The sequence below is a fragment of the Berghia stephanieae genome, chromosome 5, assembly GCF_034508935.2.
Source record: "Berghia stephanieae isolate SIO BIC M18660-M18661 chromosome 5, UCSD_Bste_1.3, whole genome shotgun sequence".
Taxonomy (NCBI): Eukaryota; Metazoa; Mollusca; class Gastropoda; order Nudibranchia; family Aeolidiidae; genus Berghia; species Berghia stephanieae.
Genome location: NC_088364.1, coordinates 44,923,847 through 44,936,425, shown reverse-complemented (window position 1 = coordinate 44,936,425; position 12,579 = coordinate 44,923,847). Strand labels below are relative to the sequence as shown.

Sequence of the window (12,579 nt, the reverse complement as noted above, 5' to 3'; positions counted from 1 at the left end):
TTTGAAACTGCATAACTTGTTTATTTATGAATGGATTTTCAAAATTCAAAAACATTTTTACTCAGTGGAGTTAGGGCTTGGATTTTAGACATAAATTTTCCTCAAAAAGAGAAAAAAAACATTTTTCATAGTCATTGCTAATTTAATGATAAAAAATAAACCATAATAAGTGACATATAAGTATGTTAAGATAACATGATTATTCCCTCCAAATAATGCGATTGAGGTTAGTCTCCTTTGTTCACAAAGTACTACATGTTAAGTGTTGCTGTTGGTTAGGGAACCCTTGTAAAGCGCTTTGAGCATGTTTAGTGAATATTACGCTTTGTAAATTCTCAAAAATTTTGTTAGGGGAGGGGATATGATTTAATACCAGTTACCTGCATATGGCGCTTGGATGGTTACAATTTTTGCCAATGGTTAAAACATATTGAAGGTGTCCGATTCTACACCTTCAATATGTTTTAACCATTGGCAAAAATTTATAGCATTTTGTAAATTCGGTCACATATGCATTCATAGAGTTTACTGTAAAGTGAAATCCACATAGCGTCAACACTCTTAAAGTCAACAACTTTTGCTGGTCTCCAGTTTTCTGTTTCTTTTTATCAAAGTGTGTTTCATTGATAATGGAATTAATAACAATATGAAATGGAATGTAAGCTTGAATAGTCATCTTAACAATGCCACTACCACATTATTTTATTTGTCTGTATTGTTTCATTCATCCTGTTTTGTTGATAAAGGGGAATTCCGAAACATCCATTTTATCTGTTTCTTATATTAAATTGAAGCTTACATTCAAATTCACATTGTTATTTATTTCTTCAAGCTTCGAACAGCAACAGTTACATTGTCTGTGGACGATTATTTTTATTTAGAGATGAAATATACATCCTACATTATAATATTTGCCCCCCTCCGCATCCTTGTTCCAAGGTGGATCGTATGTACATTGTCTGAGGACAATTATTTTTATTTAGAGATGAAATATCAATCCTACAGTATAATATTTACCCCCCTCCGTATCCTTGTTCCAAGGTAGATTGTAGTAAAAAACTTGAGGTTTTATATAGCCCAATATCCACTTAACATGCTCAAAGCTCTTTACAAAGGGTCTGACCAACAGCAACACTTAGCGTGTAGGACGAGACATGATGCCTGTTAGGCGTTATTACAATTTTTTCGGACAGAGACAACATTGTTAACGACAAGGGTCTCATTTTACACCCGAGTATGTTGAGAGAATGTGAGTAAAGAGCCTTTTCCAAGGACTCAACTATGCGCCGAGTGAGGCTCGAACCCAGGACCTTCCGATCCGAAAGCGAGTATCATACCACAAGACCACATAGCTGCAGTAGTAGTAATCTGTTCTGTCAGAATGTTAGCGCCTGATGCTGCCTTGTTGAGTAAACTGTGATTAATCACTATAGTGAAATTTTATGCTGATATGTAATTACTTCCATGAATGAAAAGAAACAACCACAACAGCTGCCTGACATCGCCACCATTTTACCTATTCATATATATTCTTTTTTAATGCAATATTTTTTTTCACAAGCGTCTATTTTTACAAGTTTTTAGAGACCAATAAGCATTAAATAGATACTTATCTATGTGATTTTTCCAATAGAACCATACAATGAGTTGAATGTTCATAAAATCAAAAATTATCCAGACAAAGGGATAATAAAATGAAGAAGATTTATGCCGACATTAATTTCTTTACATTTAAACATGGAAGTAATACGATTATAATTTTGCATTTTAAACTAAACTGTACAATTTTTCTTTGAATTGTCTTGTATTTTTTTGTGAAACTGACTGGCATACTTGAATTCATCAATTGAGTTTTACACAACTGGACAGTTAGTTCACTGCTGCATGACCATTAAACACTTCTTTCCACTACTGAATTTTTTTTTTTATGGAGAGGGAGGGGAAACCCAATAATCAGTTTGTAATGAGCTATTCTAATAGATGAAAGTACCAATCCTGGGGGAAGGCTTTTTATTTATTATGTGACCCTTCTGTTGACTCGAAAATCCCTGGATGTGATCTCGCTGAATATACTTTGAGATAGACTAGCGTACTATCAGAATGAAGGGTAGCAAGTATTTATTTCTGACTGTTTAACACGGAAGAAACAGCAGGATAAACTCCAGCTCAGCTCGCTCTCTGGTACTGGACAACTTTCCATTACCGCCCCTATCGAAATCGCCATTCCCTTAATAGCTCCATTCCACTAATTTGGTTTTCAGTAACTCCGATGACTTCTGTAACAATACTGCACTTTCCCTCGAAGCACACCTTGCATGCTTTCGTGTTGAAAATGTGGGACCTTTAAAAAAAAAGAAAAAAAAAAAAAAAAAGAGAGAGAGAGAGAGAGAGAGAGAGAGAGAGAGAGAGAGAGAGAGAGAGAGAGAGAGAGAGAGAGAGAGAGAGAGAGAGAGAGAGAGAGAGAAAAAGAATCATATAAAGGGGAAACTATCCTCTTGAGTTGGTGTAATTTACTTATTTTAAGGATTACTTCCCGTACATCAATTGGACCGATGTGTGAGGTTTTCTAGAGGGAGATCACGATTCCAATTCAATATGTCAGGTTTTTATGACTGTTTCTCCCCATTATGTGATAATAAAACAGAATTTGTAAAAAAACAAAAAAACAACAACAACAACAAATAAACTATAAAAAATATCCATACATTTGTAATATTTCATAAACCTCAACAGTCACCATGGTATGATTTTTCACAAACCTTGTGTTCGATGACAGGGTTGAAAACAAAGCCAAATCTCTGACTGATAATATATCGCTCTCTTTGAATGGTTGTAGATCTACACAGTTATATAAATTTCACTTCTTTTTTTGCCACACACTGACAAAACGCCTCTTATATAATGAAAAAAGCTTGACCTTTAGTTTGGAACTCTCTTCACTTTCCCTGTCAGTCGTGCAAGCGATCAGCGTCGAGACTTTTAAGAACATAACTTTGCATAAGTTTATATATCTTAAATTGTTTTGATTTTTTATATTTGTACACCTTTGGTTTACACCTAAGTGCACATGTTTGCAGGTCTGATAGCCGAACGCAATTATGGGCCTCATTTAATCGTTGTAATGAACAATAATTTGCGTCGGTTTGAGAGTATTTCCTTTACAGCAATGATACCGTTATAATAATAATAATAATAATAATAATAATAATAATAATAATAATAATAATAATAATAATAATAATAATAATAATAATAATGATGATAATAATAATGATAATAATAATGATAATAATAATGTAATTTATTTATATAGCGCCTGTCCCCATTCATTATAGCTCTAGGCGCACAATATCTTGACAGCCTCAAAACTCTGGCCCAGGATCTTGACCAATGGAAACAATTAACAACATAGATGGAGAGAGCAGCTATACTTATCGACCATGACTGAATCACACAATTCTCAGCAAGCGTCATTCGGACTGCGAAGCTTACTACTACTACTATACTATATATACTGCTATATCTACATTATATAATAATAATAATAATAATGATAATAATAATAATAATAATAATAATAATAATAATAATAATAATAATAATAATAATAATAATAATAATAATAATAATGCTATGATGCTGCTGCTGCTGATGATAATAATAATAGTAATAACAATGATGATGATGATGATGATGATAAAAATAATAATAATGATCATTTTCACTTGAATAGCACCTTCCGATTTCACAACTCCACTCAAATATAGTCCACCCATGCCAACATTGTGTGTAGAATTGCAGTTCTGATAACCCAAATTGTTCTAAAACAAAATTCTATACTATAACGATAAAACCGCCGAGTGTAAAACAACCAGAGCCCTTTCCTATGTGTGTGTGTGTGTGTGGAGGGGGGGGGGGGGGGATTCTTTAGTATTTAAAGTGAACTCTATGGGCAAACTTTAAAAAAAAAAGGCGTTTTGTAAGTTTACCGCAAAGTGGGTCACTTTGGATACTGCAAAGGAAGCCTGTTGACATCAGACGCTTGTGATGGATTATCTATAATATTCCTTCATTGAATGCTTAGGCTACGGCGTCTTACAATTTCTCACGGAAGGACCTAATTATAAAAAAAAAGCAACAACAAAAACATAACTTTTCGGTATCAAATATCTGCGATTAAAAAGAATTGAATGAAAGTCGATTTTGTTGGTTTTTCAAAAAAAAAACCCACCAATTTTAGATTTTGAACCCAAATAAATCGTGCTAGGCAATGGACTGTCTCATTTTTAAAAGATAGATTGATAGACTGGTTAAAGAGAGAGAGAGAGAGAGAGAGAGAGAGAGAGAGAGAGAGAGAGAGAGAGAGAGAGAGAGAGAGAGAGAGAGAGAGAGAGAGAGGGGGGAGGGGAAGGGTTCAACCTATAATTATAAGAATTCCGCCGCATGGTGCGACTATTTGGTCTAGTGGTATGACACTCTCCTTCGGATCGGTCCAGGGTTCGAGTCTTGCTCTGAGTGGCGCATAGTTCAGTGGAAAAGATTTTCTACTCACATTCTCTCACCGTACTCGGGTGAAAATGAGTAGCTGGTTGTTAACAGCGTTGGTATTGGTGTTGGTTAGGAACCCCTTGTAAAACGCTTTGAACAAGTATTTAAAATTTTAGTTAGAAGAATCGTTCTTCAAATTTCGAAAATTTCGGTTGATTAAAATGGCACTCCTCTTGCCAAAAACTTTTCACGTGGTTTGAGATTGTTGGAAATGTGAGGACTATTTTAATCGATCGAATTTGAAGGACAAGTTTTTTTTGGGCCACAATTTAAAATACGTGTTTTGTCATAGTACGGCAGGGTCAGGGTTTGGATTTTATTCTCACCTGACATCATATCTTAACGTTTTCAACAAGAGAGCAGCAACAGCGATTCGACTTTGGGGCTTCATAGAAATTCGAATTGCATTATCGTTTCTGCTCTCTTAATGAAATTGTAGTGTATGTTGACCTCTGAGGTTGTCTTTTGCTTTGAACCTAGGCGTCTTCTTCTGGACGGTGGGGCGAGAGACACGTACAGTGCCGCTGATCCATGGGGGATGGGAGACGAACCAGATGCCTTCCAGGACATGTCCAACGCAGACCTACATCAGCAACAACAACACGTCATCAGAGGTGAGTTAACGGGATGTCATTTGTGGATGGGGGGTGGGAGGGGGGGGGGGCGGGGGGTTGGGTTTTGTAATTGTAATGGCAGTCGCCTTCTGTGTTGGTTTCGGTAATGTCTCTTTACTTTCGTTGTTGCTGTCGCTGTAGAATGAATTAAGTTAGCGTCACTCGGCTCTTTGTTATTGGGTTTAGAGGTTCAGTTGGGTGATTAGTTCTCGCTAAAATATGTCAGTCATAGTATAACGTTCAAGTTTACGTCTAGTTTTGTTGTTGGTACGTTTCATAGATGTCGTTGTACTTCCTGCGGCTTAGGCTCAAAAGCTGGAGGAAGAATTTCATTTATGAGCGTCCTTTGGCAATGGCAAGACGTTCCGATATTTAGCAGTCCACGAGATGACTCGATTTCTGGGTTTCGATGAGAAACAGGCGCTGTCGTCGTTTCGAGCTTTATCAACTATCAGGTTATGACACTTTCTCCTGCTTTGCTGGACACCGCAACTAAAAAACTGGTTGACCTGTCTGCTGCACATGATCAGAACAATGAAAATATAATGTATACAATAGAGAAGTTTGTTATGTATTTGCCTTTACGATCGGCGCGTCTCAAGCTTTTCGCAAAGGATAGCAATGTTCATTCAATCCCGCCTTCCAAGAGTAATGTTAAAACACGTTCAACGTGGTGGAATTTTATAGGGTCAGGTTCTGGAGGCTAAATAAATTTTGCCACCACCAACGACTGGGGCTGGGTATTTACGGCAACATTTTTGAACAATTTGCTGGTTAAGGGTTATGCATAGTCGGAGAAGGTCCATACATTGAATACCAATTCATCGATGTACAATTAAAGTTTGTAACATTTTATGATTTGGTATTATTGGACAGTTTCTTTATTACATAGACAGTAATAATTCATCTATCAACCAAGTGACAGCCATTTTGTAACGCACTGTGGTTAATATTAGTTTTATTAATTCACACAATAATAAGGTTGACTAATGATAATATTTGGAACGACCATTCAATATACCACCATTTTATTGGAGAATAATAATTACTAATGCTATATGATTTGGAAATATTGGACAGTTCTGTGAGCGTACAGAGAATGATAAATCACTTATAAATGAAATGGTCGCCAAGGACTTCAAGGGGTCAAATGACTGATGGCTCTACATACTACTTTCTTTGAAATGTATTTTTCTATATATGCGTCAAATTTGACGGTTGTATCCAAAAATGTACTTTTGATAAGCTTACTTTTGTTAATTCATACATTTAAGATGTTTTTTTTTATTAGTTTAAAAGAGTCAAGAAGACGGCGTATGTAAAGATAATCGCCTTGTGCGTTTCATTTAAGCAGTGGGTTGTTAAAAGGTTAAAATATCAAGTGCATCACGGAGAAGAAAAATTGAGGTAAAAACAAAAATATTGAAAATAATGACACGGATTATAACATTAAAAAACAGCTTTTTGCTACTTATCAAACTGATAGTGTGAGGAAGATTTTAAATGTAGCCTACGTATACTTTTTATTTGTATAGGTTGATTATTGTAGCTTTGATTAATCTCAAAATTACAAGTGCTTGTGATGAAATGACTGAGCAAAGACAATGGCCTTAGAGATCGTAGTCAAATTATTCGTTACAAAGCGGCGGACTTGCCCTGGTCTAAATATGAATAATATGGCATCATCAGTCAAAATACGATGTAAAATTAGGCAAATTTGCCATAAATAGTGGACACACATTGTAGAGTGAGGTTTCGAAGAAAAAAAAAAGATACGATAAAAAGTTTAAAAAACAAACAAATTGAAAAAAATGTTCCAGTATTTTTATTACAGTGTTTTTTTGGTACTAAATAGTATTCAATAGAATTCTATTCGACTGATTTAATAACTACCAAATTTAATCTATTCTCCTTAACATGCGTGATGTCCTAAAATGAATTTCTTTGAAGTTTAATTATAGACAATCACAGCTTATCCGGGTACTATTAAAACAGCGGTCGCTATATCCGACTTTCACTGTCGGGCCGGCATTGGTATGAGTATGAGCGTCGTTAGGAGTTGTCATTTCTTCCACCACTTCGTGAAAGATGTGTCTGAGGCACTCCTAAGGTACTCGTGGTACCCGTAAGTATCCTCAAGCACCCTTTGAAAACCCGTCAGCCGGTATGGAGTGATGCGATGAAACAAAATGAACGGACGGAGGAGCCTTTAGTTTTTCTTCTTCCTTTGTCTCGATTAAGCGTAGATTTGTATGGAAATCTTCGACTGTGGTTTTAAGGGTTGATTTGAAATCGCCAAATTGCACAGCTTTATTTCTTGTCTAATCGTTTCTTTACTTTCTTCCCCTTTCGCCGTGTTCCCGATTATACGAGCATAGCCAAATTCATTGCAATGTTTGTCACGGATAGAGGGTAAATAGATGGTGGATCTTTTGTCGGCACTTTAATGAATCCGAATCTACGAGAGGGTGGAAAAAATTCCACAGCACGCTTAAAGTCGTCTTTCCACATCCGATCCCCAGGTCTCTGGAGAGGAGACCAGTTGGTCGTCATGATTTTATTCATTCGGCTGTTGTCATATTCTGATGCTTGCTTATACGCCACATTGTGGTTTGACACTCGCTTCATCGAGAGAGGGAATAGAGAACCCCCTTTCAAGCGCATAATGGACGGTGCCCCGTTTCGAGCCGAATGAAGTCCCGGCAACCCTTGTATTCTCAGCTTCCCTGACTTCAGACAGGACTGCGCATACGAGATAGAAGTCGGTTTTGACGAATTCAATTCCTCGAGGGGGCGGGGACATAGACTCCTCGAAACTGTGAGAAACTCAGAAAAGTTGCCAGGCTTCTGTACCAGCAAGTAGCGATACTGGGTGACGGCGAATCGACTTATGTCGAGAACCTACCTCATGACATCGTCGATTCATAAGTGGGCACTTTCCACCTGCCCAACACGTACCCGTTATGGTCAAAAGCCCTAAACTACAGAGCATCTAGTCGAGAGTTGCGTTGTGACGAAACTTCCGGGCGGGTTCGCGACGGTACACGAATGCGGCGATGAATTTGCGGCCATTGAGTAGTGTGACACCTTTAGAAGCTGCTGCCTCGGGACCGAAATAGCACACGTAGGGATTGCCCGAAATAAACATAAACCTAACCATGGAAACTCTTTTTGTTATCTATTCTTCGGTGCATTATATTATATTAAATATGAAGTTTCATCCTTTCGTTTCATTTAAATTAGCTGGTTTGCATGCAGAGAAGGTCCATTTTCAATTGGATGTTGTTTTGTTTTGTTTCTATTTACTGTTGCTATTATTATTATTATTATCATCATCATCATCATCATCATCATCATCATCATCATCATCATCATCATCATCATCTGTCCATTCGCATATGTATGCTACTGTGGTAGATTCGCAATCTGATAGAATAAAATTAACAAAGTCTTCCTTTTAAAAGATTTCATTTAACCGGTCCTCCTAATTAGCGGATCCTCTCTTCAAAAATGGTTCTATGTGAAGCAGACGATGTAATGATGCGTCAAAGAGAGCGGGAATGAAATGAAAATGGCGGAGAGCCTTTATAATGGTAGTTTTAGCCGTCGTTAAATTGTACAATCATTATTTAATCTCTCTCTCTCTCTCTCTCTCTCTCTCTCTCTCTCTCTCTCTCTCTCTCTCTCCCCTTCACCTTCTCTTACTCCCCGTTATTCTCTCTCTTTCTCTCTCTCTCTCTTTTTCTTTCTCACTCTCTCTCTCTCTCTCTCTCTCTCTCTCTCTCTCCTATACTTCCTCCTCCCCTTCCTTCTTTTCCTTCTTCTACTTCTTTTTCTTCTTCTTCTTCTTCTTCTTCTTCTTCTTCTTCTTCTTCTTCTTCTTCTTCTTCTTCTTCTTCTTCTTCTTCTTCTTCTTTCTTCTTCTTCTTCTTCTTTCTTCTTTTCTTTTTTATCTGTTACTATCCATCCATTTTCCAACCCGTTGCTTGTCTGTCTTGTTTTAAGCCCCATAGATAGCCCTATTGGCGGGAAATTGTCATTGGTCCTCGACAAAATGTTATCATGTGACCACGTGCCGTTTAATTCCATTAAATAACCTAAGGCGACTCGGCTCCCCATATAGATAGATAACTCAATACATAAATAGATAAAATAAATAACTAAAACTCGGCTTTGTTCATCCTCGAGAGAAACATTTGTTTTTAAGGTCTATAATCCATGCGTTTGCCACCTCGGTGCAGCGCCGCAAAGTGAGCAAGGGCAAGATGACTTGTACAGTGTGGCGGGTAGTCGAACTCGTTACCTTTCCGGTACGAAGCAAAGACGATCCACACCGCTGAGCCATACTGCTCCATGCATAATTATAATATATGATTATTCCTGAACAAAATGAACAGAACGTTAGCGAATAAGAGGGGGGGGGGGGGGGGGGGGGGGAGGGCTGGTTTTTATGCTATATATATATTTTTTTAAAAACCCCTTTCCTCTGGCAACTCCCTATGTTGGCTTGTGTATTTCATTCTTGTGTTACGTCAAAGTCCTTGCCACCGTATTGGTTTATATTATGTTTTTAAGTGTTATGCCAATGATTGTTGTGTTAATTACACGTTTCCAACGCTGAAGGGTTTGATATGATTAGCAGTTGTCTAACTTTGCCCAATGCTGTGAAAACGGTTAATCAAAACGTTGAAAAACATTCGGATGTGCGGCGTAAACTCTTCAAAAATAATGGGCAAGGTTGAATAGGCCGACAAACAAAATAACGACCACCCACTCACTTGGCATTGCGGTTCATTGCTTCTAAAACTTTGACTCGAATAAGATTATTTATTTATTTATTTTGTTAAAAAAAATATTTACTTTTATATCTATCTTTATTTATTATTTGTGTATTGAAATATGCATTGATTCATGTATTTATTACATTTACAAAGTATGTTAGAGTAAATAATTAAATAATTGAGGGGGGGGGGGTGGTATTTAACGACGTGTTGGGAGGAGAAAACAGTGTATCACAAATACGTGAGAGAGAGAGAGAGAGAGAGAGAGAGAGAGAGAGAGAGAGAGAGAGAGAGAGAGAGAGAGAGAGAAAGGACACGCTGAGCAGGTCATTTGCTGTTCATTTTTGGACGAGGAAGTCACTCTTGCCGTCTCTTTGTCTCTTTCTACAAAGCTACATCGTCCCAATCGACGAAGATAACCTAGAACCGGGTAGGCTTTAAAAGTACCATTGCAGCCATAAAATGTCTCAACAGGAACCAAGAGAGATATTTTTTTTTTGATTTTGTTTGTTTGTTGCTTTAGGTCTCTTCCAACACAATTGAGGTTATATGAGAGACCGCTGAAACAAAAAAACAAGCAATCTAACAAAAATAGTACAAATGTAAATCAAAATCATAACCTAAAGATATCATAAGCTAAATTATAAATAACCAAGAACAAACAGGCAGAAGATTTACAGAAAAAAAAATATCCCCTGTCAAAAATACAATCACAAACCAAAGAAGCAGGATAGGCTAGTAAAGAGAAGAAGAAACGACATCACTGTCGGATCGTACACCCATGCGAACATCATAGGTATATTATTCAAGGGTGATGCTCCCATCCAACCACCCGCTAAGAGAGATAAGAAAGATTGATACACATAATAGGCTAACTATTTTGACCTGGAAAAAAATCGTTTTTGTAACATATAGTTCGTATAGAGAGTGGTTTGCCGTTTGGTACATTATGATGGTATCACCATCAGGCCACCCAATAATGCTATCTTACGGTTGATTCAGTTTACTTGATTATTTTATTTTCACAGTAATATTTTGAAAGAAAACATTTTTTGTCCGTAAACAATTCCATTCAGAATAATTGAAGAAAAGTCTTTCGATTTGTTTTAAATCAAAACTTTATGTTAAATGGACGTGACTTCGGGATTAAATTGACCTCATGTGAAAACTTTCTTCAGTTGATGGATTTATTTGATATTTGGCATAAATCTATAGAAGCGTGATTATCTGGACAACACGTGCTATCTGAGCATAAAAAAGTAAAGCTGTCTAGAAGCGATGATAATCCTTTTTTTTCTCATTGGCATCAGGCATTGTTTCATGCATGTTGTTCAGCGTCTGGTCGGGCTTTACGTACTCATTTATGCCAATCACTTCCAGTTCTTCCCAGGTAGTCGCCATCTTCTTAGTGTATCTGTATCAAAGACCGTCTCCAGGTGTTTCATGGCCTTTCTCTTTTACGTTTCCCTTGGGGGATCCTATTTGGTTCATGACCAATTGTTTTATTGGCCGTTTCTCTAAGTTTGTTCCCTATACACCCCCGTCTGCAGCCGTTTTTTTCTTCTTCAACTGACAGCTGGTTGATGTTCCGTCACAGGTCTGTATTACCTGTGGTGTCAGACCAGTGGATCTTTAAGATCAGGCTGTTCCTTTCATGTGGCGAGTCATTCTTACTGTATGGAACACAGATCTAGATGACAGCTAATACAACAACCAAGAAAGTACTGTTTTATTAACAGCTGCCTCGGTAGAATCTGATGGATTCATCTATCCTCCAACGGCGTTGTCCTTTTCTCTGTGGACTTTTTAAAATGAGCTTTTATAGAACGCAATATCCACTTAATGTGCTCAAAGCGCTTTGCAAGGGGTCCCTGACCAACAGCAACATGTAACATGTAGAGCGAGACATGACGCCTGTTAGGCGATATTACAATTTTTTCGGATAGAGCCAACGCTGTTAACGGCCAGGTACTCATTTTACACCTGAGTACGGCGAGAGAATGTGAGTAAAGAGTCTTTTCCAAGGACTCAACTATGCGTCGAGCGAGGCTCGAACCCAGGACCTTCCGATCCGAAAGCGAGTGTCATACCACTAGACCACATAGCCGCACTAAACTAACTTCTGCTCTTGTACTCGAGTGATTTGGCTTGGTTTTGCCCTGACCGACTTACGCTTATTTGCAGGTCTGATAACCTTAATTGTTATGGGTTCGTTGTTGTATTTGGACATATTCTCAAATCAACGCAAAATATTGTGCATTACAAAGATGTTAAAACAGGCCCATAATTGCCCTCTGTTATCCGACCTATAAATACGTGCTCTTAGGCCCAGACCCTTGCGTTGGGTTCACACTTTACACACGTTCACTCTGTATTGGTATTACGAACTGTCCGAGTGCCTCCCTTTAGACGAGGGTCCCATGCCATTTTTTTTTTTTTTTAATTTTATTTTTCCATCGCATTTGGTGACCCGATCAAGTGGAGAGAACTCTAATTGTTTGCGTTGTCACATGCTCATCTTTTGAATTACAGAGCCACGATAATAACTTAAAAAATACATTCAAATGGGTTTGGATTTTGTAGGAAAACAGTGTTAAAGTGGGCGTGGCCAAAGATCATGGGGCGTTTGCAGAAAA

General features: G+C 37.6%; 1 protein-coding gene across 2 annotated transcripts in view; it reads left to right on the top strand.

The window, feature by feature from the left end:
- The window catches only part of LOC144972998 (syntaxin-8-like), a 41,535-nt gene that overhangs the window by 5,591 nt on the left and 23,365 nt on the right, over window positions 1-12,579 (top strand). For both annotated transcript variants that reach the window (XM_078914914.1, XM_078914913.1), the window contains one exon: window positions 5,029-5,162. In XM_078914914.1, coding sequence (XP_078771040.1) covers window positions 5,029-5,162 — 134 coding nt within the window. The remainder of the gene's footprint in view (window positions 1-5,028; window positions 5,163-12,579) is intronic.